This window comes from Perca flavescens, chromosome 20 (genome assembly GCF_004354835.1).
Source record: "Perca flavescens isolate YP-PL-M2 chromosome 20, PFLA_1.0, whole genome shotgun sequence".
NCBI classification, from domain to species: Eukaryota; Metazoa; Chordata; class Actinopteri; order Perciformes; family Percidae; genus Perca; species Perca flavescens.
Window position 1 is genome coordinate 28,792,400 of NC_041350.1, and position 27,617 is coordinate 28,820,016.

At 41.0% G+C, this 27,617-nt stretch overlaps 1 protein-coding gene across 19 annotated transcripts in view; it reads left to right on the forward strand.

Annotated features, from left to right (window-relative positions):
* Positions 1–27,617, forward strand: part of mark3a (MAP/microtubule affinity-regulating kinase 3a) — a 62,852-nt gene that overhangs the window by 31,885 nt on the left and 3,350 nt on the right. For 2 of the 19 annotated variants that reach the window (XM_028564998.1, XM_028564997.1), the window contains 10 exons: positions 571–807; positions 1,592–1,732; positions 3,570–3,669; positions 9,499–9,611; positions 10,032–10,179; positions 12,621–12,838; positions 13,314–13,417; positions 16,496–16,768; positions 18,526–18,552; positions 27,520–27,564. In XM_028564998.1, the coding sequence (XP_028420799.1) occupies positions 571–807; positions 1,592–1,732; positions 3,570–3,669; positions 9,499–9,611; positions 10,032–10,179; positions 12,621–12,838; positions 13,314–13,417; positions 16,496–16,768; positions 18,526–18,552; positions 27,520–27,564 (1,406 nt within the window). Of the gene's footprint in view, positions 1–570; positions 808–1,591; positions 1,733–3,569; positions 3,670–9,498; positions 9,612–10,031; positions 10,180–12,620; positions 12,839–13,313; positions 13,418–16,495; positions 16,769–18,525; positions 18,553–21,951; positions 22,032–22,230; positions 22,279–27,519; positions 27,565–27,617 lie in introns of all 19 variants that reach the window. The other 17 variants (XM_028565014.1, XR_003691021.1, XM_028565012.1 and 14 more) reach the window with 17 other exon arrangements.

Sequence of the window (27,617 nt, forward strand, 5' to 3'; positions counted from 1 at the left end):
GGTCTATATAAAAGAGACTTCAGATACAGTATTAGGGGACCACTAAGGTCTATATAAAAGAGACTTCAGATACAGTATTAGGGGACCACTAAGGTCTATATAAAAGACTTCAGATACAGTATTAGGGGACCACTAAGGTCTATATAAAAGACTTCAGATACAGTATTAGGGGACCACTAAGGTCTATATAAAAGAGACTTCAGATACAGTATTAGGGGACCACTAAGGCCCATATAAAAGACTTCAGATACAGTATTAGGGGACCACTAAGGTCTATATAAAAGACTTCAGATACAGTATTAGGGGACCACTAAGGTCTATATAAAAGAGACTTCAGATACAGTATTAGGGGACCACTAAGGTCTATATAAAAGACTTCAGATCCAGTATTAGCGGACCACTAAGGCCTATATAAAGCATCCAAAAAGCAGCATGTCATGGGACCTTTTAAGTAGCTTTGAGGAATACACTTTGAATGTCCGTTGGTTTAAAAACGACTGAATGAGCTGATGTACAGTAATGAACTGGATAGATGTGCTGTAGGTGAACCTCTTTTGTGTCCGTACTCAGGCGGAGAACCTGCTCCTCGATGCAGACATGAACATCAAGATCGCAGATTTCGGCTTCAGCAACGAGTTCACTATGGGCAACAAGCTGGACACGTTCTGCGGCTCCCCGCCGTACGCAGCGCCCGAGCTTTTCCAGGGGAAGAAGTACGACGGGCCGGAGGTGGACGTCTGGAGCCTGGGGGTCATTCTGTACACGCTGGTCAGCGGCTCGCTGCCCTTCGATGGACAGAACCTCAAGGTAGGAGGGCGTGGCCGTTCTGCAGTTAAAACATTTTCCATAAGATTATTTAAAAAATCTGAATCAGAAACAGGTTTGCTGAAAGTAGGTTTTCACATACAGGGTTTCCACCAGGCCTAAGCCACTGGGAATTATTTTGTACTGTATTCCTAAAGGTGCCCTGCCACACAAAACCGTTTTTACTTGCATTTTTTTGAAATATGTTAGGTCCATATGTGTTTGTTATGTTGTGAATGTGAAAATGAACTGCTACCACCTCTGTCAGCTCTAGCCACTGAAAAAAAATAAGTGGAGAATTTATTACAATTACAAAAGCTGGTCAGTCTGACATCATGTTGCCTGAGCTCATTACTATTTATGAGCTCGCCCAGTTGCGCTGGGTAAAGGATGCTGATAATCAGGCTCTCATTGGCTAGCTCTTAGCCATATAAGTGTGTACTGGTATTTTTATTTTTGGTGTTGGACTTGGCAGTACGTGCGTAGATGTCGGAGAGTTAACCTGTACGTTCTTTGGGTCCAAATTGTCCAAACAATTCTGCAAGGGCTCGCCACCTCTAACAGTTCTGGTTCACCGGCTTCATTATATGTGACTCAAGTATTACGCTGTGAAATGACATTTGAAAGCAGACATCCGAGCCACTTTTAAGTTGCTCCTGCCAGTGTGCATGAAGAGGAAACCCATGTGTCGATTTCTTCAGATGTTCAGTTGGCCTACCAAAAAATGTGACCCGTTGCATGATTAAGTGTCGTAGCTGATGCCTGGCCGTGGCTCTTCTCCCTGCAGGAGCTGCGGGAGCGCGTGCTCCGGGGGAAGTACCGCATCCCGTTCTACATGTCCACGGACTGCGAGAACCTCCTCAAACGCTTCCTGGTGCTCAACCCGGCCAAGCGGGGGACTCTCGAGGTGAGGGAGGACGCAGACAATGTAAATATACCTTTTCAATTCCTATCTCACTCACCCCCCCAGCACGTCTGCACCATCGGAGAATGCCATCTATCCCCCCCACACCCCACCCCCCTATCATGTCCTCTGACGCCTACGGTGTCCTGTTTCCTGTGAGCGCCCGGCCCACACTCTCCTCCTTCCTGATAATGCATCATCGTTCTTGTGTTTGTACCAAAGTCTTTCTTGTTCATGTCTCTGCCTTCATCTATGAGTGGAGGGCACATAAAACCAGCTCAGTCGAGTCTAAGTTGGTATCAATAGACTGTACAGTTTTTAAAGGATTATTCGTGACTGAGACCTGTGTAGTGGGAATCTCACCAAAATGGGCAATTCATGATTTTTGTCTGCACAAATGCAAAATTCACTGGGGCGCCTCGGTAGCCGAAAGGTTACGGCGCCATATGACCGCAACAACCCCGGTTCAATTTCAGCTGTGGGACATTTATTGCATGTCACACCCAATTTATTTATTAAATTATATGTAACACCTTTTGGCTTTGTGGCCAGAAGTGTTGCTCAAGTTTGGACCTCTGAATAAAGTTTATTAAAGGTCATAATGTGTCAAGATGACCTGACAGATACAAGTTAAACAGCATTATTTAATTTTCCACAATTCCCAATCGGATAATCCTAGAAATATCTAGACATTTTTGTTTCTTTTAGAGCATCTGCTGAGATAAAAATAGTTGTGTTTGATGTAAGCGGCAGAGAGGACGGAGAGAGAACCGTTCCACAGATCAATCAGAGCGGCGATCACGTTGTCAGAACAGTGTTAATGATCTTCTGTCTAGCTGTGATCATGCAGCTCCGCCTCACACCCAGCAGTGTATCATTAACATATAAAACACAATTTCTTTTCAAGAACATTTTTAGCACATGGGCTCTAAACTTGATTTTTTTAAATGGGCCATTTGATCAAAGAGGCTTGGTTTACACACTTTTTATAATAAGGAATTTCATTGTCTTGTTGAATGTAAGTGAATTAAACAAAATGTTGTTGGCTGGACTGTGAAGGCCACATGCGTTGGCCTCAGATGCCCCATGATTGGCCTGGGTTATATCAGAAGCTCTGGTTACATCAGAGCAGCACCAGCGGTAATTAGTTAGGCTCTGTTATCAATTGATCAGCTCCAAAATGTAAGTAAAGGTGCAAACAAATTAGATGCAGCGCAGAACAATATGGACGTTGCTTTCGAAAGGCCAGAACAAAATACACATGAAATATGCGCAATTGCACATGAAATATGCGCAAGTGCAGCAGTTGGTGCTTAAAAATTGGTTAATAGGCATTCATAACAACAGATACATGTTAACAACCTAGTCTGTTTTAAGTGTGATTTGTATAGTTGTATGTTTACAGCATAGCTTTGGGTGTTATTGATTGTTGTGGCTTTATTTAAATTTAACTTCACAAATGGAGATGCCACCACTGGGACCCCAGTAACTGATAGCTTCAAGCTGCTCGTGTTTTGTCCTGCTACAACTTTCTGATGGCGGCGGAGATAATTTAGATAGCGAAGACACTATCAAACAAGTTGAAGAAAGCATCATTCATATGCTCCCTTTTCAGTAAAACACATCTAGTAAGGCTAAGTATATGCTCAGCGTTATTCTCTAAATTGCGTTGGTCCATCATTGTCTCACAAAGGGCATCACTATACATGAATCCTTTAACCAGCGGTCGTTATTCTTTAAAAAGTAAATTTTAGGGATTCTTTTTGAAAATATTTATGTATATTTGGTTTGTCATTATTAGTTTTGTATTAGTAAAATTCAGCATGAGTCCGGCTCTAATTGTCTCACTTTGCTTTTGCAGCAAATCATGAAAGACCGATGGATCAATGCAGGATTTGAAGAGGACGAGCTAAAGCCTTACACTGAGCCAGAGCTGGACATCACGGATCAGAAGAGAATAGGTAAAAAAAAAACAAAAAAATCTTTTTGATGAAGCTTTATGGCCATTTTTTATTACAGCAACAATCTGTGTTGCTGAAAGTGTGTGAGGCGTTTTTTAACGTTAACGGGGTCACAGAGCTGGTCTCATTATTTCAGCGCCGAAGAGCTTTAAAAGAAAAGATGAAACGTGAGGATGAATAAATAAACGAGAGCAGTGCTGCTGCATGCAAATAGAATGAGAGAGAGAAACCTCTCCATCGTGTCCTGGATGGGAGCTGTAAACAGGGGGAGTTCTTATGTAACAGCAGCTGGGGTTGGCTGTCGGTGCACATGCGTCAGCACAACCTCCCAGTCACCCAGTCAATGCAGGGGAAAGAGAAGCTGGGTGAGAGGTCTTCATGTTTCTGAGGAATCCCTGAATCCTAAATAATGCATTTAGAACTTTACATAAAGCTTTTGCCAAATAAAAAACAGAACGGAACGACCAAATGGAAAAATGCTTTAAAATGCAGAAACTTCAGAGCGATGTGAACAATACCTGGAAAAAAACCGCACATGCATGTCTTTACATGTGTTGGCAGTTTGACATTTCACAGTAAATACTTACATAATTCACGGGGGAAATCTTACAAAGTTGGACTTTGGGGGCTTTCCCACCCGCCTTTATTTAATTCGGTTGAATAGCACTAAAGTTCGTTTGCCCCTTTGGTGCTGTTTGTTGGGGCAGGTGTGAATGCGCCATCGCACTTGGGTGCGCACCAAAAGCGGACCAAACAAGCGAAACGAGACCTGCTTGATGAGGTGGTCTCGGTTCGCCTTCAAACGAACTCTGGAGTGGTTGGTTTGTGGTGAGAACGTGATCGGACTTCGAGCAGCACCAGCTACTGTACGTGTTGTCCTCCAGTCTGAGCTGAACGTCTCCTGTGGCCAGAAAGTGCTTGGCAATCTGCGATGCGGCGAAACGGCAAACTCTAGCAGCTTGCAGCGTTTCTCTCACAGAAACGGACTCGCCGTTACACTCCTCTCCGGGGTCACAGTGCTAAAGTTGGAGACGCCCAAATCTCTGTGACAGTGTCTGATTATTTGAATGAAATGAGCTGCTTTGACCACGGAGATGCAAGAAATATGCACTAGTCCAGAACCCAGGACCTTCTTCCTGTATTTACTGTCTTGCTCCTACCCACAGACACATCCGACCAATAAACGGAGGGAACGTTCTTTGATTGTAATGACGCATTTTGGTACGCATGGATTTGTGAAATGAAACCGAACCAAGGGAGAAATCGTTCCAGGTTTACGAACTGCTCAACAGATTCAGACCAGAGCAAACAAACTATAGGTGTTAAAATACTCTTAGTAAGTAGTATTTGTGTAACACTTTCAGTACATGATTGAATTGAATGCCGTCACATTGATGTAAAGGTACAAAGTTCAATGCACAGAGCGAGATCAAATGCATGTCTTGTTCTGCCTTATTAAGAGCACTGTAGTACATGTATTAATCGATTATTATCTTATGGACACGGGCATTAACACATCTGTGAATGAGCCGCTGAGATCAGAGCTGAAACGGTGTCCGTTAATCAATCAAGGATATTAATGGGATAATAAATGGGAATTAAATGAGTCCTGTGTTAAGATCTTGTCACTCTGTGCACTTCCTAATTAAATAGTGAAATTGATGTGAAAATATATTAGGGGACATTAAGTCTTTTAACCACAAAATAGGTTTAAAAATCCCTCCATGAAGCTTCCTGTGAGAGAACAGTTAACTCATGATAACCTTACCTTTATCTCAGCGCTGTTCTCTAGCAGAGACCCAGCTGCTGTCATGTCTGAATAAAGCTGTGACCAACATTCACATAACAGTTTCCAAAAAGCTATTCCTTTAACCGATGGTTGAAGAAGGCAATGTTACATAGTCCATGTTGGAAAAAAATGGGTTTAAAACATGCAGTTTTTCATTTGGAACATTATTAAATCTAATTTGAGAGTCTGATCATAAAAATATCTGTTATTATTGGCTTTGAAGATGAGGACTTCTATGCACAACAAAAGAAGAAGCAGAAGTGTTGAGGAGGAACAGGAGGCTGAAAGTGAGAAAGAGGAGAAGGCAGAGATGGATGAGGAAGATGGTTTTCAGTGATTCTGCCTGGTTACAGAGCCAGAGCTAGTTGGTCATCGTCTGTCTCTCTCCCTGACGTTTACATGATGCTACCCTGCAGGTCGCTCACCATCAAAGTCACTTGAGTGTTTTTTTTTTTTTTTCCATGTTCAGGAGACGGATATTTTTTTTATTTTAGTGTACCTAAATTTATCATCTGTCAGGGTGGATTACTCCATGTTGGTGTGGGGAAATGTACTACCAAATTTAGAAGATGTCAGTCAGTAAAAAGCTGCGGAGGAGAGCTGCTAACCCACCGAGAATAATGGCATTAGAACAGCTTTCAGTGGAGGTTTTCACTGTGACGTGATCAGAACGCTGCCTGAGAGGCTTTTCCACCCCGACAGCAAGAAAAATTCTGTCGGACGGGATGAAGAATTTTTAATTTTTAAGGGATTTTGGTGTTGTGATAACATCAGACTTACAGAACATTTACTCAAAATCTGCAGGGATCTTAAAACCAGCACTGTGGGCTGCTTAAAGGTCCCATGGCATGAACATTTCCCTGCATGAGGTTTTTAACATTAAAATGAGTTCCCCCAGCCTGCCTATGGTCCCCCAGTGGCTAGAAATGGTGATAGGTGTAAACCGAGCCCTGGGTATCCTGCTCTGCCTTTGAGAAAATGAAAGCTCAGATGGACCGATCTGGAATCTTCTCCTTATGAGGTCATAAGGAGCAAGGTTACCACATCCTAAGGAAAGCTCATTGTGGGACTGGCTCTAGTGGCTGTAATTCAGCACCAAGGCTGAATTTTGGGAATGAGTCTTCAGATACAGTATTAGGAGACCACTAAGGTCTATATAAAAGACTTCAGATACAGTATTAGGGGACCACTAAGGTCTATATAAAAGAGACTTCAGATACAGTATTAGGAGACCACTAAGGTCTATATAAAAGAGACTTCAGATACAGTATTAGGAGACCACTAAGGTCTATATAAAAGAGACTTCAGATACAGTATTAGGGGACCACTAAGGTCTATATAAAAGAGACTTCAGATACAGTATTAGGGGACCACTAAGGTCTATATAAAAGAGACTTCAGATACAGTATTAGGGGACCACTAAGGTCTATATAAAAGAGACTTCAGATACAGTATTAGGGGACCACTAAGGTCTATATAAAAGAGACTTCAGATACAGTATTAGGGGACCACTAAGGTCTATATAAAAGAGACTTCAGATACAGTATTAGGGGACCACTAAGGCCTATATAAAACAGACTTCAGATACAGTATTAGGGGACCACTAAGGTCTATATAAAAGAGACTTCAGATACAGTATTAGGGGACCACTAAGGTCTATATAAAAGAGACTTCAGATACAGTATTAGGGGACCACTAAGGTCTATATAAAAGAGACTTCAGATACAGTATTAGGGGACCATTAAGACATATATAAAAGCATCCAAAGAGCACCATGTCATGGGACCTTTAAAGCCGATACATGCAGATGTATAAGTCCGTCTGACGGGATTACAGGTTACAACCGATGCCAAAGCATCCCTGAGCTAAGTCCTAACTGTTAGGTAATTGTAGCAAATTATCAAAATATAATGAAAACAAGACGACATAAATTCATACAACAGAGTGCAGCATGTAAGATGAGATACCATTTTATTTACCTTAAAAGAAATTGCTGTGCAGCAGTTGCAATACAGAATGTTCATGATTATGTCCATTATATTGCAATTCATGTCCCATTATTTCCCATTATTCACACAACAGAGAATCCATAAATTGAGTCTAAAAGTAGAGAAACAACTAAAGCATTTTTCACGGTCCAATCTTCAGACCATCATTGAGTACAACATTCTTAAATCGCTGATAGAACCATTTACTATGTAATACTGAGGGAGAAACTCTGAATAAATACTTATTAAATATGTTTCCTTTTTTTCCCAGGCTTTTGAGACGTTATCAGACTAAAAAGCATCAAAATGAAACAGCCGTGGGTTTTGTTGAAACACTTCATGCAACATTAACTCCCTTAAATCATCCTAGTATGTGCAGTTCAAAGAAAATGGGACTCACTCTCCACTTCACCCAGATCACAGAGATGCTGCGATGCTTACACTCTCTTTACTGGTACATCTTCCTTGCTGCTGAAACCGCTATGTGGTTAAAAGTCAACATTTTTGAAAACAAAATAAACCTAATCTCTAAAGAGTTTGATCTCAAAATCAGGTTTATATTTGAATGAAGACAAGACGCCAACCTGCTTGTGACTCATCTTAACACCTTTACTAAGAAACCAGATTAGAAATGTTCTTTGACATGTTTCACATAGAGAAAGTCTTTTAAAAATGATTAGGCTGCGCAGTGTTGACATGAAAGCCTTCATATGAAGCGTACACACACGCGCACACACAAACGCACACACGCACATAGATAAATGTTTCAAGCAGATCTGACTGAACTACAGCAGGAAACAGCACTCTACTTCAGCTGGCATGCTACAAGCTGGAGGATGGGGAGGCATCACGTCATAGCTTTGTGTGTTTTATATATACACACTCACACACACTCTCTCTGTCTCTCTCACCCCCCAATCAGCGTCTTTTTCTGCTTCTGATTGGTCGAGGCAGAACTAGGAAGCACTGGGGGCTGATTACTTGAACTTTGCTGCTGCGTGATTCACTCAGCTGAATTATTTCACACCCCGTCATATAAACGTGATCATCATTAACCGTTCATGTGATGCAGTCACCGATTTAGCAATTGCAAAATGCCAGACGGGTTATTTTACATCATCTGCCATATGTTGTTGGCAATTTCTTGTTATTTTATTGCAGCCTATGAAGCAGAAACTGTAAATCCCTGCAAAGTCCCACTGCTCTGCTGAATGGGAATGGGTTGGCAGAGATCACCTTTTTTAAAAGCGTGTGGCTGGGGTAGTGAGGTTGTCCTCTGGTTGTCCTCTGACATGTGCAGAAAGTCAACACCATTAATTGACATTCTTTCTAAAACTAGAGAGAATTTAGAGTTTTATCCCAAAACCGTTACTCCAAATTCATATAGTAACAACACCTCAGGTAGATACTTATTACTCTTTTCTTGTCCACAAAGATCCAAGTATAACACTTGTACTTCAACTTTAGATGTATTGTTAAACAAAAAAAACACACACAGAAATTTAGGAACACGGACTAAGGTACATAAAACATGTATACATCAAGTGACAAAGAGAAATCTAAAGTATGTTTAGCCATCGCCACTAGTGGGGGGAAAAAGTGCCAACATCACACTAAGCCTACACTCAGTGAATTATTTCACCATGGATTCATTTGTCAATTTCTTTTGATTAATTGTTTGGTCTAGGAAATGGGCTGGGACTATTGATGAGTACTTCTCGTAGGTGAAATCTAGTTCAATCAACAGTCCGAAACCCAAAAATATTTTTCAATTAATAGCAGCAGGAGTCAATTTTTTTGAAATTATTATTATTCACAGCTATTAACACTGAATCAGTGATCAGGTTGGTCTTAGCATAAGGTCATTATCGAGTTTTAAAGTGATTTGACCAAATGTTTTTTTCCAACATCAGGGAGCAGTTTTTCTGTCGTATTCCTCACGAAAGCCTTTGAGCTTTCAATTGTGTATTGTCTATAAATTCTTCTTTATTAAAATCCTGGTTTGTAATATTTATTAAAATGAGCCCTTGTTTGTGTTTTTGTTTTGTGCAGATGTGATGGTGGGGATGGGCTACAACCTGGAGGAGATCCAGGACTCTCTGGCCAAGATGAAGTATGACGAGATCACAGCCACCTACCTGCTGCTGGGCAGGAAGGCCTCTGAGGTACAAACATCAACCTGTACAGCGCAGTACATTACAGTGCACCTGGTATCAGTACAGTACATTACAGTACACCTGGTATCAGTACATTACAGTACACCTGGTATCAGTACAGTACACCTGGTATCAGCGCAGTACATTACATTACCCATATTATATTATTGGATTGTAGTTATTGATGCATTATTGTGTCCATCACTTTAGTCTTGCCGCTGGTAAATGTGGGGCTAATTTGAATGACTTTATATACTGCTGGGTAGTTTAATCTATAATAATACATAATCATGTAGAATAATCTAAATCTGCAATCTAAGTACAGTTCATACGTAAATGTCATTAGTTACATTCCACCACTGATTATAAATCACACTCATGTACGTGTACTGCATGTTTTGACTCCAATGTGTCGGTGTGTCCTCCCAGCTGGAGCCCAGCGAGTCGGTGTCCAGCAGCAACCTGTCTCTGGCCAAAGCCCGACCCAACAGCGAGCTCAACGGCCAGTCGCCCTCACACCTCAAAGTCCAGAGGAGCGTCTCCTCCAACCACAAACAGAGACGCTACAGCGAACAAGGTGAGGAGGACACAGCCTGTTGTTTCCTCAGCCACATGTCTGGAAAGAAGAGATCTGACATTAAAAAGGCTTTATTGAGTCAAACTGAATCTGGAAACCTTTTTTTTTTTTTTTATTGGACACTGTTAGCAGTTGTGGTATTTTTCTTTTTATAACAACACACCACTCAAACTCTGTAGTGCCTTTACCTCCTTATAAAGGTTGGTTTCTGTCAGTAGATCTTTGTCAGGCTGATGAATGTAGTTAAAGGACAATTCCGCCGCAAATTGAACCTAGGGGTTAATAACGTGTACCGAGTCGACAGTTCTCTGGGATCTGTTTTCGTGCTAATCGAATGTGTCTCTAGCTTTAAGCAAACTACCGCAAACCGGGGTTTAGCTGCTAACGCTAGCTTTCGGGACATTGGGTAAATTGCTATTTGATACCACTAACAAGGCTAGAAAAAGCACCACACTTCCACAGTAGCATAATGAGGGTCCCTACATGTAAACCGAAGCATTGAGGACTTTGTAAGTGTACAGACAGTTTATTACAAAGATAGTTTATAAAGACAGTAGCGTATGTCATGAGCAGTCGAATCACGAATGCTGTGTTTGAGCTATGTTACTGGTCATGACTGTTATCCAAGATGGCGCCTGCCTGTATACATGAACGGTACAGTCTTTATAAACTGTCTGTACACAAAGTTCTCAATGCTTCAGTTTGTGTACAGTAGGGACCTTCATTATGCTACTGTTTAAGTGTGGTGCTATTTTGAGCCTTGTTAATTGTGTAGAAATAGTGCCGGAATTATCCTTTAACATAGTAAAGGCACTTTAACCTTAGCTCAGTGCTGTCCACTGTGATATAATGCTTTGTCAATAACTTCTGTTTGTACTGCTTTCCTCTACGTTAGAGCTGCAGCTTAAATGGCTACACTTTAGCTTTTAAGCTCCGTCTCTAACAGAAATTATTCACGTAGTTTTAAAGAATACCATGGTGCTTTTTAAGTTTTTTTTTTTTTGTGTGTTCTTTTACTGACACAAAATAGCAATATGTTCAATTACAGTTCTGCACATGTAGGGCTGCAAATGTTTCTTTTTATTATCAATTAAGCAGACGATTAGTCAGTCCTTTCAGAAAAATGTGTTTTTTGTGATTGTTGCGGGCAAAAATCCTTGATTATGCGGCACTTTTTCTTAAAAAATGCAGTGGAATATGCGGGATATTTATGCAATGAAATTGCGGGAACTTGCAAAAACTGCGGTTTGATGAAAAAGAGGTGAAAAAGTGATTTCCCCCAACAACCTGCTTTTCGATGATGGTCGCGTAATTACGTCATTTATAACTTTCCCATGGCAACAGGGGAAAATGGCTGCTCTTGTGTGAAGTAAACGCAACATTTTTCAACTTTCTGCTAAGATATGACTTTTTTTTCACCAAAAAGCGGGGGTTATGGGTTATATTTTGCGTGGAAATCGGCAATTTATGCGGCAATTTATTGGGCAATTTATGTGGCAAAAGTGCGCCGTATTTGAAAAAATGCGGCCCCCACATAAATATGCGGACTTTGGCTAATTATGCATTGAATTACGCGATCGCATAATCGCGTTTTTCTGGAAGGACTGATTAGTCCCTTGATTAAATGATTCTTTCTGTCTTTTAAGATGTTAAGAAATAGTGAACAATATCCATCATAGTTTTCCAGTCCAAGTCAAATTCCAACAAGTAAAATACTTTTGGACAGTTGGTTAGACAAGACAAGCAAATTATTAAGTTTGAGTCAAAGTAAACCAGCAAATAATCACATTTATGAAGCTGGAACCAGTTAATTGTTTGGCCATTTTTGCTTTATCAATTTTACAAATTTTTGTAATCAACTAAATACATCATCCCACCTACGGCTCCATTTTGGGGAACTAAAATATGACTTAAAGCTCATTCATTTGCATTAAAACATAAATAAGAGGCAGATATTTTTTTCAACAATTAATATTATAATCTTTAGATCACTCTGTTTTTTGAAAATACTTTTAATGTACTAATGATTATGTCAGTTTAAAGGTGCACTGAGTTCCTGCATCGACGTCACTTCTGTTGACGTTCCAAGTAAATACCAAACATCCGTAACTGTCATGACTAACTGACTGACACTAACCCCCACCCCCTCCCCCAACCATCTTGTTGGTGATTGGCTGGAACGTGGTTTGTTGTATTTTGGTGCACAGCCTGTGCCCCTAGTGTTTGTTTGATGTTTATGGCCCCTGTGTTGTCTCCCGAGACCGGGCTTTTTCACGGTGTGTTCAGGGGGCAGGCAGCTAGTGGCTCAAGGAGAGAGGACTATGATTTGAGACAAAAATGAAAATGCGCTGAAACCATGCAGGAAGTCTTTGTGCCACCAGCGCAAACAACATCTTTGAGTCCTCCCTCACACGTCTGTCTCTCCGTTTGTCTCTCTGCAGTTGGTCAGAACGTCCCTCCAGGGATGTCCCATCCAAAGAGGAGTCAGACCACTACAGCGGAGAACAGTGTTAAGGAGGAAAGTGGAGTCCAGCTCCGTAAACCCAGCACCCCGGGGAGCCGCGGGGCTCCGCCTGCCAGCCCTCTGCTGGGCAACGCCAACAACCCCAACAAGGCCGACATCCCAGACCGCCGGAAAGGCGCCACCACCGGCCCGAGCGTGAGTCACGTTATCAGTTCCAGCTCCGCTCACCAACCTCAACAAATACTCCTTCATCTGCTCTATCCTGTTGTTTATCAGGGAAACGTCTCAGTCTGTAACCCAAGTTATTTAAAAGGCTCCGTCAAATTAATTACTTATCCAGAAAGCCTCAAACTGCAAGTGACATTTTAAAAATAGATACCAGGGCAGCCCTTGAAATTTATTTTAGTTATATAAACATTTAACTGTAGTCGTTCTTTGAACCTGTCTTACTTTATTCGGGTTCATGTACCATTTCCGTCTGTTATTAAGTATTTGATTTTTGTACGTATTTTATAGTCCTCATGATGTGTTTGTTATTTCTTTGTCCCATTTTCATATCTATTCATACCATTTATAGACTTGCAACTGCATAAGCCGAAACTCATGTGGATCCTATAGCTTGAAACAGACTATTATTTTGATATGGCCTCACATCTCATTTTCTCTACAGAATAACAGTGCGTCGGCAGGTATGACCCGGAGGAACACGTACGTCTGCAGCGACCGAAACAACACAGACCGCCTCTCCGTCATCCCCAACGGCAAGGAGAACAGGTGAGAGGGGGTGTTTGTTGTCTTTGACCTGGTTTCATCATGAAAAACAAAAAAATCTGTGTCTGCACAGAAAGAACACAAAAAGCTTTGACTTCATGGATCAAGAACAGATTCTAATGAGATTATTGAGCCTGTACATTTTTGTGGAACCTGTTATGGAAGCCAGTATATTTGTTTTTTTTATACCAGGCTGTGCTTTTTTGTGCCAGTATTGTGGTCTTGTGGTTATTGTGAGCTTTTTCTATCCAACAAGAATGCAAAACTCCTCATTATGAACACGAATGTGGTCAAATTCAAGGCTGTTAAGTATGGATATAGGAAAAAATATCGACTTCAGCCTTCCAAACTCATACTGGTTGAACTCTTAATAGCAGTGTTTCACCACTCAAGAACCCTTCCAGACAGGATCCCAAGGAAATATTTCCCTTTTTGTTTCATCCCTTTTTCTTTCTGATCCTTATTTCTTTCTTGTATTTACTTTCCCTTTTTCTCATCATCTTGTGTTTTTTTTTTTTTTTTTTTTTTTTCCATTTCTGCCTGTGTGTTTGTGGTTTCGGTGGGGATCTTGTTTTTTTTTTTCATTGTGGCATGAGCAGCATGACTGAGATGGCTTGTGCCACTAGCCCCTCCTCTGGCTTTGCGGCCGCTGCGTTCGGTGCCTCGTCCGGTTCGGTGCGGCTGAGGTATCAAAACGTCGGCCCGTTGTACGTTTGCCAGGCAGGCTGGGCCACGCTGCCCCACTCCCACTACGCTCTGGACTGCTGCTCGCCCAAGTAAGACGGCAGGGCCTCCAAAACCCCCCCCTGTCTGTCTCCTCTCATGTCTCAGCCCCTGTTTGGCCCCTCGCTAATCCACACATCCAGCCAACTTCACACTCTGTAACCCCGCAACTAATCCACGGACGCCATTCACTGCAAAGAACAGAAAGGAAAGCAACGTGTTGTCGGTTGTCAGTGTCTGAAATGTATGCTCATCAGCCACGAGCAGGTAAAATAAACGAGTTTTTGAAGAATAATTTACCTACAAACTTACCAACAGTACTGAACTGCTGTGATTAAACTATGAGCAGAGCCAATGCTGCACTTGTTGTCCTCCGTGTGTAAAAGAAAAGGGCTTCACTCGGCTTCGTTACTTGCTTTTGCAGCTGTTAACATCTGCATGGCTCATTTTCTTCCCTACACACCAAAGCTAACCTGCTAAATGACTTAGTTCTTTTAAAACCATTTTGTAAAGTTTGTCATCCTAGTACTGTAATATTAGTTCTCGCTTTGAACCAGTCTCCTTTTATTGAGTTTGTCTTTGGTCCATGCAATGTTTCAGAACGACCGTGTGACAAAAACTGCATCCGCTAACAGCGAATGCCATCGTCCACACTTCTGGTTTCATAGTAAAGGCTCACCGCTGTCCTCGCATTAACATGCGTTTTATTGTGAATAATGCGCAGGAAGTGATGCTGCGGTATTACCAGCAATTTTATGGCAGCTTCGTAATTAAAAGCTTGGATTCTGACATTGGAGCCCGGCTGCACTTGGAATATGGTGGGTGTTGATTTCAGACACTGATAAAAGTGGAGGCACAAGAAGAGAAAAATATATATCCTCACACTGGAATCAAGCTGCCACACTTTGATCAGCAGGCTCTTAAACTGTGTGTGATAATATTTTTCCATGTTCGCATCATCTCCCTCTGCAAACCATGAGCTAGAGGACCGCGTGGCTCCGCTGCAGACATTTGCAATAACAAAACTCTCACAGCTCTGCTCCTGATCTCTCCTCTCCATCTCTGCTGGGAACTTTGACCCTTGATTTTCTCTGTCTGGATTCCGCACCCCCCCCCCCCCCCTCCATTCACCCACCGGTCGGTGTCCCCGACACGATGAGCCGAGCTCCAGCACTCCCCTGCTGTCCCTCAGACCCATCGTCTTGTTGTTTAGACACTAACTGATCAGGGACCCAACTCACCCCCCTCATTGTGCACGTCAGGAGCTTGATGTTCAGGGTGGGAAATTAACAACCACAGTTACAGCTGTCAAATTCTCTCACCTTTACAATCTTTAGCTGGTGGATTCATTAACTTTTATCGTTTTATTTGAAGATGTTTGGGTCCTGTGAATCCAGGGGCCCATAAACCTTTTTAGCAACTCCGAAAACTTTGTATGCCCAAGCCCTTTGTATGAAGCAGCCAGGGTCTAAAGTCTAAAGTGGTCCCACCGCCCCCGCCGTCCATATCATAGTTTCTGGCCCCTAGAAGTCTCTAGTCTGGGGCTATCGGAGCAGAGTTTGCAATGCTGAACTGCACCATTTGGTCAAAAGCAAACTCTGCAATTTGTCTACAATTTGTGTACAGCTGGATTCACCCAGTATGTATATATCTATGTATGTAGTATACTGTATGTATGTTTTTTTTGTACTGATAGCTGGTCCGGCTGTGCGTGCATGTGAGTTCATTGTGCATTGGTATCGGATGCCGCGTCCTGTGACAAAGCGTCTGGATTGAGTTAGGAAACGGTCTGTGAGAGCCGTGTGGAGGCAATCCCAGCCCACTTTATTTTCAGTGTAACCAGGTGACCAAAGGGCTTTAGAAGAAACAAAACGGTCTATTTAAAGTCTGATTCCACCAGCTACTGTGATTGGGTGATAGACATTTGTATTTAATTTACTACCCTGTTGACATCTAACATGCAAGATTCATTTACTTAAAACCCATGGCAACATTAGAAATCCACGTAGGAATAACCAACGCTCAGCCATTTTTGGAGATAATGAAGGAACAGCGATGTAACTCGGATGAGATACAGTTTTTCCATTGCAGTTGTATGCTTGTGTACCAAACTGTGCATTAACAGCGACCTTTGACCTTCACTTTAAACACAGGTTTGTTTATTTTGGAGTGAAATCTTGCAGACTACATATTAAAACGTCAATCCCACTTACTGGACACATGAGTAAAAGACAAATTATGACCTTCCTGTACAGCGAAGAACACGTCTGCAGTGGAAAAACTACGGTCTGTTTTTTTTTTTTTGGGGGATTCCAACTCTGATCTTAACTGTCTCCCCGTCTTCTTCCTCCGCCTTAGCAGTGTCGCGGCGTCGCCCGGCGGCCAGAGGAACCCGGTGGCGTCCATTAACAGCATCGCCAACGCCACCACACCGGACCGCCTGCGCTTCCCGCGCGGCACCGCCAGCCGCAGCACCTTCCACGGCGGCCAGCTGAGGGACCGCCGCACGGCCACGTACAACGGGCCGCCGGCCTCGCCCACCCTCTCCCACGATGCCACCCCTCTCTCTCAGACCCGCAGCCGTGGAACCAGCAACCTTTTCTCCAAGCTCACCTCCAAACTCACCCGCAGGTAGGCGAGGAAACACCGCTCGTCAGCGAGGCACCAAGGGTTGGGGTTTAGCTCTCTTTCTGTTCACTCGGATTTCAAATTTAATTTAAAAAGAATCCTTTGCGTACACATTTTCACAGCTTCTGAATTATTCAATCTGAACTAGAAAGTGCATAGACTCCAGCCCTCTGCTCTGTTCAGTTTAATGTCCTGTGACTCCGTTCCAATTAGAAGCCAATCAACACAGTGCCTTGTAGAGTTAGGATGATTAATTACATGGCGGAGGAACGCTTCACTGTCCTGTACGATGTCATTTATTCCTAAATCTAAATTGTTTATCTGTCGCTGCCTGGACGCCTGCCACAGAGAACTGAAACCACGCTGAGCCTCAATTCAAGCTTTTTATTTTTTTAATGGAATTTGTGATATTGTTAATGGTTACAGCTGTGTTATGGTCCAGGAACTGGTTATAGCCCATTTCCTGGACCATAACCAGGACCTGTGATTCATTAAAGATGTTTGCTGATCCTTTTCTTGCATACTAGTCCTAAAAGATCTTCTCGTGCAGTATATATACTTCAAGAATTAAAGATATACAGTGGTGAAATAACACCATCAGTTTGTTTTCTTTGGTCTAAATCTGGAGCAAAAAATTTGGGCTGTCCTATCACAAGAAAACCAGAGCTCGTAAAAGAACCTGGATTTTATATCCAGTCAAAACTATTTTGAAAGGAATTGTTTTTAGTCAGGCAAAAATCAAATAAACCAGCCTCTCAGATGGGTATTGCCTGCTTTTCTTACGTTACAGTATAATGAATATCTTATTGTGTTGGATTGTTGGTTGGACAAAACATTTGAAGACTTAACTTTGGGCTTTAGTCAGTGGTGGAAAGTAACTAAGTACACTTACTCAAGTACCGTAGTAAAATTATGAAGTACTTAAGAATTAAGTAACCCATTTCCTGCCACTTTATACTTCTACTCCACTACAATCCAGAGGGAAATACTGTACTTTTTACTCCGCTAGATTAATGATAAAAAAACATAACGCAAAACATAAGTTGCTTTGATACAATACAAAAACAAATAATACATACATATAACTATTTAACATTAAGAAGAAATAGGTTGTATAGATTAGTGCAGGATGTGCCAGAATGTTGAGGGATGTGCAAAAGTTCAGGATATATAGAATGTGCAGAGGACCGGTACAGTATATAGTCCAGGCTGTAGGATTAAGAGTATTTAAGTATACTTTGATGCTAATACTTTTGTACTTTTACTTAAGTAAGAGTTTGACAGCAGGACAAGGAACAGAGTACTTCTAAATTGTAGTATTTCTACTTTCACTTAAGCAAAAGATCAGAGTAGTTCTTCCGCTACTGGCTGTAGGACATTGTGATGGACATCTCTTTTATTATCTGACATATTAAATCTGAAAAGGATAATTCAGTTAATCAAGAAAACAATCAGCAGACAATGAAAATAATAAAGAATTGCAGCCCCCAATTAATCCGCAAGACATTTTTGCATTGAAAGGTTCTTAAAGTGGCAGCCAGGCCAGTGACATCACTCCTGCAATGACTGACCTAAAATGAGGAATTGAAATCATTTGATAAACAATAAAAAAAAAAAAAAACATCCCCTTTACTGTTGATGATTCCAATGACCCCATTTTTGTTCACTCGTTCAGACTCCTCATACCCTCTACCCCCTCCCTCCTTCCTCTCACTCCTCCTCCACCATTTTCACTGTTTCTTTGTCTGATTCTGTTGTAGAAACATGTCATTCAGGTTTACCAAAAGGTAGGACTCCTGTACTGCCTTTTTCGAAAAAAAACTCACTAAAAAAAAAAAAAAAAAAAAAAAACTTCCTCTGAAACTCCACAGACGCGTGGGGCTGCTGGCACTGAACTAACACGCCGCTTAGCAGGACAAAAGAACTCTGGCTACATTTACACGCACACCGTTTTAGAAATGGATTCAATATGGTGATTTTACACAAATAACCCAAGTCTGTCAAGCACTAGTTTGAGGAATGTTTTGGATGAAGAGTTAGATAGGGAGATTGATACCACTCACGTCTGCATAAATATAAAGTAAATATAAAGCTGGAGCCAGCATTCAGTTAGCGTAGCATAGCATAAAGACTGGAAGCAGAAGTAAACAGCTAGCCTGGCTCTGTCCAAAGGCAACACTACCAGCACTCCTAAAGCTCACTAGTTAACATGTTATATCTTGTTTGTTTAATCCCTACATAAACGGATTTATTTTTTCCTGTAACAAATAATCGACTTCTGTCTTACCTGGAGACACGCTGAGTTGCCAGTTTATTAGGTACACCAAGCTAAAGCTAATGCAGTGTAATACGACAGTCCTGTAATAAATCCAACCCTCGTGAAGGTTCTAATGTTCCGTTTTTAGCTGTTGAAGAGCAACTTTATGGTCCTATTGGAGGCTGCAGGTGTTTGTATTATTTTTGTCTACCCCATTTATATCAATGAGGATAGGCTAAATAACAGAAATGTATAATTTAATACAGTTAAACATCCTTAGTGAGCTATAGAGCAGCTGGGGAGTGGATGTTGTCACCTTTGAACAGAGCCAGGCCGGCTGTTCCCTTGGTTTCCAGTCTTTATGCTAACGCTAAGCTAACCTATATATTCACTGTACAAATATAAGAGTGGTATAAATCTTCTTATCTTACTTGTGTAAGGAAAGTAATAAGTAAGTGTATTCTCCAAAAATGTCAAAACCATTCCTTTTTAAGAGGGATGTAACACAGTCAGATCTAGTTAGATTATTTTTTTTTATTTCCATCTGACGGCTAATTGAAGAAGACATACATCATAAATATGTGATTTATAAATCTAAATAATAATTGTATCAGTTGGAGTTGTGCGTTGATCAGGTTTTTAGCTGGTGTTTGGGAGTGTGTAAATGTAGCCAGTGTGGCTGTGGTTGGTCTGCGTGGCTAACGTCTGATTGGTGGAGCAGACCAGACTCTTTGAACCAATCAGTCGATTTAACCAACAGGAACAACAACAAAGCAGCAGCTTGCAACTAACCAGTCGCTGATGCATGCACCGGGGTGGCTTCGTACAGCTGCCATTGATTTGTGGTTTGACTGCTGTTATCGACTGAACTCTCCATCTCTCTGCCGTTGAAACTGCACGTTGTAGACGGAGCCTTTTTAAACCTTATTCTGCTGCATTTATTCACCTTTTTTTTTTCTTTTCTTTTCTTTTTTTTTTAACTCCCTTTGGCTCAGATTTTTCTCGTGGCTGTCAGATGAGATTTCTTTCAGTTTTCAAACAGAGGAGGAAATGTCTGGGCCATAAAGAGCTTAAAAAAAAAAAAAAAAACAACAGATTTGTGTTTTCCTTTTTATAAGTCCAGCCTTTGTTTAGATTGTCGTGTTTGTGTAGGGCTTTGGTTGGTCTATCCAGTGGTGTTAAGTGTTTCATTAAGCTTTGCATTGCATATCGGAACTTAAACTAAGAGTAAATATCTTTTTAAAGATCTGTCGGTAAACTATTTTGTCCCTTTTTGAAACTTTGTTTTGTTTTTGGGGCGTGTTCCTGAACTGGATTTCTGGTCTTCGGTGAATCGTTTTAAGAAGAATATCAAACTTTGAGACCAGTGTGAGCTTCAATCTGGCTATCAGGGTGGTGTCAGAGAGGTGGTTTCCCTCATATATAGTCCACTGATCACTTTATTAGAGCTAATTAATCACCATAGATACTAAATATACTAAACCAAATCCATTTTTTATACTTTAAAACACAAAATATCAACTTTTCAGAATTGTCTGAAACAAATACAATCTCGGACTCTCTTTTGAACCCTCTTTTAATACTTTGGTGGTTTTCTGTCGGGTGAGTTTCAGTTGGTTTCTCCCACTAATAGGGGCTCAGGGTGGGACTCTTATCAGGCCGGGACACTACGGATAAAACCTTACCAGCCAAACGGATCCCTAAAAAAAGGGCTTTTGGAGTGATTAGACACCAGAACCAGCCACTGGTGTGATGATCAGTCTCAGCTGTGGCCTCTCAGGAACAGCAGAGGAGGTTTTTTTTTGGCCCTCCCAGGGTGCCGTCTCTCGGCTCGGCAGCGCCCTCCGGTGGCCGATTGGTGGCCCGTCTTCACTATCCAGAGCTCTGGAGTCATCATCACCACGGTCCTCTCATCTCGCTCAATAACCTAACCTTGTTTTGTTTTTCTGTTTGTCTCCATTTTCAGTCAAGACCAAATGCAGTCCAATGTTGTCACGCGAGTCCAAAACATAACTGAACACATTGATTAATAATATTGTTAGTTACATGATTAACATGGAGTGTAAAAATGAGCTTTATACTTTTCGTTTACTCTTCAATCACTTGGTTATAGAAATCTCTAAATACTATTTAAATACCATAAACTAAAACTTATTTTACTCTTTATCTTTCAGTTGCTCATTTTATTTTTAAATTTAATTTTTCTATGAACCCTGGTTCAATCACTGCTCTGGACTGAAACTAAGCTAACCATTTTAATGATCAATTCCTCTGTGGGTTATTTTCTCAAGTGATCTTTTTTTTTTTTTTTTTTTTTTTTTTTAAATGAATAAAAAAAAAAAAAAAAAAATCAAACGGGGGGGAAAAAAAAAATGTCCAAGTTTTTCAGAGCCTAAAGTGATGTCCTCAAAGTCTTGTTTAGTCCAAAACCCAAAGATATTCAGTCTGCAATGACTATTACTATATATTTTTTTTCCAATTAATCAAGAAATAATCCACAGATAAATCATTTGTGATAAAACGAGCAACTGAAAGCGTGAAGTTTATGGTATCTAGTTTTTATAACCAACTAATTGAAGTTTAAATGTAAAGTATAAAGTTCATACATTTATTTTCAAAGTCCCTTTTTTTTAATTATTCAACTAACAATATTATGTATTTGTTATATTTTCGATTCGTCTGACAACGTATCCCTACATTTTGTCAGTTTCGAACCTCCGTACATTTCCACACATTTTGGGACTCTAACCAACAAGTTTTTGTCATTTCCCTTCTCCTCAGGACGTTTTTAGGTTCAGTCCCCTCCCTCTTTCTCCTCCTCCTCCTCCTCCTCCTCGTCTCCTCTCCTCACAGTTTGTGTGTTTTTGTCTCCTAACCTTCCTGTGTCCTTTAACCTTCTGACGTCTTGCTGCTCTTCCTCTCCTCTCAGGGTCAGTATTGACCCGGCCAAACGGCAGACGGCCAAAACAGGGCCTGCCATCCCCTCTACCCAGGGAGGAAAGACCCTTAGTAAGTCTCTTATAAGCCTGTCCTTCCGTCCTTCCTTCCTTCCTTCCTTTCTTCCTTCTCATCATCCTCCGCCATGTTTTTTTTCTTTTCTCGGCCTGTCCTCATGTCCATACATTTTAATATATTCTTTCCCTCTCTCTTTTTCTTTCTTGTCGTGTGTTCATTGAGGAAATTTTCAGATTCCCATTTTTTCTTTCAGATTCAGGAGCGGAAGATATAGAGAGTTGTAGGAAGATGAAGATCTAGCGTAAGGGGCTGTTTCAATCCCTCAATCTCTTCTTCTGAGATAAAGTCTTGAGTTGTGTGGAGGGACTCCCCCTCACCCCCACACCCCCGGTCTGGTCCTATCACAGCCTCTGTGACCGACCCTCTGCTGTCCGTCCTGTCTGTCCACCTGTCCTCTTGTTGTCCAGTCTCTGGAGCTGTCGGGGATTTTAGAGTCACTTCCTCCTCCACCCTCATCCTGTTTTTCTTTCTGTTCTCCAGGCTGCAGTGCATGCTGGGAGCCATGTTAACCATAAACCCGTCCTGTGAGAGGAGCAGGGAGCTTTCTACTATTTTTGCTTTTTCTAATCTCTTGTGATATTACTCAGACATTGATTCAGAGACTGGTTTCCTGCCTGTCTAACCGTTTCCCCCCAGTAAAAGCAGCACATTAGAAACACTGTTGCTCTTTGCTGGTGTTGCTGTCTTTAGGAAAATTCCTATTTTCTGGCAACATTATGGATAAAATCCCTCACAGTTTTTATTTTTTAGGAAGGACAATCAGTTTACGGAAAAATTACCAGAAAGAAATGCAAGTCTTTGTCTAATCAATCGATCAAATTAAATCGAAGTCAAAGTACTTTATCACGTCGATGCATAAGTATATAAATATCCAAGTCTTCCTTATTTAAGAGAAGATAAGCGGGGGAACTCAGGTGTGGCAGCACAAAGACAGAAATATGTACAGATAAAATAGGGAAGTAAAAAAATAATAAGAGATACTTACAACTAGAATAATTATAGAACTAAAAATAGGAACTCTATAAGAGCAATTGAAGCCCAAGTTACACGTAAGAAAGTCCAGTATATACGTATGTAAACAGCGTACACCAGAATAATATATAATTAATGGTGTAGTAATTTAGTGTTTTAATATAGTAACATAATAAAAATACAATACAGTGTAGAATGTAGTAGACAGTATAACATATGAACATAATATAGTATGATATAGTGTAAGGTGGTATATAATAATAGAGAATACATTTATTACTTAATACATAGGGCAATATTAAAGCTAACCTGGTATAGAAGACAGCTCTCTGTAGCCAAATGTAAATCATCTGGTGCTGTATATTATAGTATAAGCTGTAGCTGCAGTTTAAAAACAAAAAAACTATTTATCTTTTAATAATTCCGATTTTTGTTTTGACAAGTGAAAAATAACGAACTAGCAACTTCTGATCAGACAAACTTGAATGCGTAACTCTCCCTCATAGTAGATGCAGCCGATATCCAGGAATTATTTGTTCTTCAAATCGTTAGTCTTGTAGACTTTCAAACCAAGGCTTTCAGAGAAGTCGTAACTTATACGTGAATGATGCGGGGACAACCGTTTGGACATTAAGCCCAGGGGTGTAGTGCTGTTTGTTTAGGTACCGGAACGCACTGGTGACACGGGTGCATGCGTGGACGTGCGTGCTTAAATTGTGGCTCGTTTCGAAGATTATTTAACCACTGTTCCTACGGTGGCACGTTCCCACACATCAGTCAGCTGTAACTATCAAATGAAAGGATGCTTTGCTGCCTCGTAACCTTGACTAGCTAACAGTTAGCTAGCTATAGACTGAGAAGAAAACTAAATCAATTAAAATTACTGTGCTGAGCCAAAGCTACCGCCAACTTTTAAGGTGGAACGTTTTAGTTTTTTTTTGCATTTAACTCAATGCATGAGTTGACTTTGTGAATCAATCAACACATCTTAAATGTCAATACGAGAACTTTGACCATTTCATTTGTGTTTATTATCTCTCTGGCATGATATACAATTATTGGATCTTCAAGCACTTCAAAAAATTACCACGAAAAAAACAACTTATTATTAGGGCTGCTCGATTATGGAAAAAAATATAATCAGGATTATTTCGGTCAATATTGAAACCACGATAATTTAACACGATTACTTGTTGGCTTCTGGAATGATGTTGCAATTATTGAACTTAAAAAACAGTGGAAAAAGTTAAATTAATCAACAGAAAAAAACGCATACATACAACTGAAATTTGCCTTAATACTAAATTTAATTTTTTCATTCAGAACACGAGAAAATAAGAGTTTACTTGCAAAACGTAATGAGCTAAATAATTGTTTTTCTCAATTATTCAGTTTTTGTGATCATTGGGAGCCGAAATCATAATCCCGATTTAAATTTTGATTAATTGCACAGCCCTATTAATTATGCAAACTGCAAATATTCGGTTTCCTCACTTGGACTTAAAAGGCGGCGGAGCATTGTTCCGGTGCGTTCCAGCAGCACTACACCCCTGATTAAAGGCCGTTTTACAGTCGCCGTAGCAGAGCTGGTGCGCGCCAGTGTGACGTCAAAATGACGTAGATCTCGCTGGCGCGCCAGGGTTTTGAGTGCGCGTCCAGCGGTGCGCAACAAAGCGGAAACGGGAAGCCTGAACGAGCTCGAGGGCAACCGGATGCCAGGACGCAGAGTGACTGCAGGTCTCTCTGGTAAACTTACTGGGTTAAGAGGAGTTCTTTTATGGTGAATGAAAGGCTCGATCTGACAAAGTAGCTCATCCAATCAAATTGAAGCATTGACGTCAATGCTGCTGCCAGTTCTGCCATTGTTTACCTTTTTCTTCTTCTTCTAGTCCGTAGAAAGAGCAAAGTTGGTAGCCTTTCCTCATTAGCGCCACCTCTGTTCAGGAGAAGACTGCAACTAGTGTCGCGACCACCACGCGCAAGTATCAACAGTTCCGGCGCTCCCATGACGTCACACTGGCACTCGACAGGTCTGCCGCGGCGAGTATACCCCGCGTTTTTTAGCCATTCACATACAGTTCATGCATAAAAACATCATGCGACAAAGTTCTGCTAATCATACAACACTTTGTTTCTCCTATTGTAACTATATTTAAATTAATTAGAAGTCATGTTTGGCCATACATGGAAGATCGTGACAAGTTTGTTGAGCCTCAGCCTTATTTTAGAGAAGTAAAGAACGGACTTCTGCTGAGTTGCTGAACGTGTTGCTGCCTCAGTCACAGGGACACGATTGTTGTCGGGGAACATTTGGTTTTATTTTTAGAGCCGCAAGCTTTTCCCTTTTGCAAGGAGCGTTTCCCCTCTGCATCAACCCAGAAATGTCGCAAACCGTGTCCTAGTTTTGTTTGTGGATGCAGCTTTCCCACTTTTCCTTAGTGTCTTTTGACTTTGAGATGGAGTTCTAGTCTTTACAAGGAACATGAGAACAAAGACCCAGTCAGAATACAAGATCTAAAGTTAGACGACCAATGGTCAATAAAAGCCTTCACCGCTGTCCGTAACCTCAGATAATAACACTTTTAAAAGGTGATAATTCACAAAACTATATTAACCTGATCTGATCAATTCTGTTTTCAAAATGAATACTAAACACCATTTAACAATTAAGGTTTTGTTTTGCACATTTTTATTTTTAAAACGTAATTTTAAACGGTGAAAGACAGTTGAACCTCAAGGCAAGAACTGTTACTCTGTACAGCTCCAAACCTTTTCTGGAGCTTTTAACCGCGTCTCATGGTCTTCCTTAGGTAGATGGAGCTAATTCAATCTTTTTTTTAACCACTGAGGAAGTCTGAGAGATGCAGCCGAGATGACATAGATTTTGTTCCACTGTTATATTAGATGGAACATTAGGATAAGGTTAATAATGAACTTTTTAACCTTCATGTATATAGTTTTTTTTTTTTTTTTTTTTATGTACTTGTTTTTACATTTGCTAATTCAGAATATTAAATTTAACCATATCTGCTATTACTACCTTAGAACCATCAAAAAGGAATACATTGTTTTTTTTTATTAATAATTTTTTTGAGGAGGAAAGTAAAGTAAAAGAAAAGGGGTAGAAAATAAAGATATTGGAGATTGTCACGAGGGATCGACAAATACTGGTATTTCAAGGGCCGATAACCTATTAGTAGTTAATTAAACCAATAACCAGGGTTGGGTACCCAAACCCGGTGCTAATATGGCACCGGTGCCTCAATGACCGGTATCTACCGGACCGAATAGCAACGCGGATTCCGGTGCCACTTAAATGCCTCCTGTGCTGCTCTCTGATGCTCTGAAACAGACGATAGAGGCAACAGGAGCATCGCCGCACGTGACGCTAGTTAATACTTCACTTGACAGCAGGTAATGTTAGCCTAGCGTTAGCTAGTTAACATTACACCTGAAAGCAGGCAACGTTAGCCTAGCGTTAGCTAGCAGCTGGATTAAACAGTTAAAATGCTGACAGCTAATCGGTGTAAAAGGTGTCTGTATTTCACTGTAAAGGATTCCAACAGCGGGACGCAGTCTGCAGCTCCCGTTGTCAGAAAAACAGCACAGACGGTGCGTTCACTTGAAGCCTCGTGGTGCATTCAAAGTTATTGTAAAATACCCTATTACCCTATTTTTAGTATCTGTTCAGGCACCATTTAGGCACCGTTTTAAAAGTATTGTTTTAGCAACAGTATTAAAAAAAAAAAAGATGATACCCAACCCTACCGATAACCAATATTTGGAACCCTACAAACGCTTGCTTTAAGCAATTATTTAATAAATGAGAAACTTTCAACATAATGGCCAGTAACAGAGAGCCAGATAGTGTTCTAGTGGGCGGGACATTAAGTCCGACTCAGTGGTGAGTGAAACCATAGCAGAGGGACAGACACAGAGCTGTAGCCGAGCCAAAGTAGACCACTTTTTAATTATTGAACTTTATCGGTTATCAGGCAAATACAACGCAGATACAGATAATCTGCAAACTGCCTAAAAAAAACGAGTCCCACCGCACCCTCACCTCCCTTCCTGTAAACACCACCCTACCTGAGTCTCACCTGTCGGCTGGAGTCCATGTTGTTGTTCTGCTGTCATTTGGGTCGACGCAGTCGCACCGGTTCCTGAGATGCATTTCTGTGTTTTCGGAGTGTTTCTTTCTGTCTGCTTTAAAGTGTTGGTTTCAGTTTGAGATCAGTGTCTGAACATTCATCGCTGTTTTTATTTTTCTCTCATGACTCTTCACTGGAAGTCCAAAAAAAAAGAGAATTTATAACTTCCATCTCTTTGTGTTTTTGTGTTCTTCGGTGGTGGCTCTCGTTTCACATCGGTGTCACTCTCCTTCTTATTTACACGTCACATTCTCTTTTTTTATTAAAAAATAAATTGTTTCTTGTCGGGCACAATCCACATCTTTTTATTTTTTTTTTTTTTTTTTTCCTCCCCCGTCTGATCTTCTGATGCACCTCAGAGTCTCAACCGAGTTTGAGAGAAACGGGAGACTTGAGGGCTCAAGGTGAGGTTAAACCCCCCCACCCCCACCCCCCCCAAAAATGTGTTGGTGGCCCT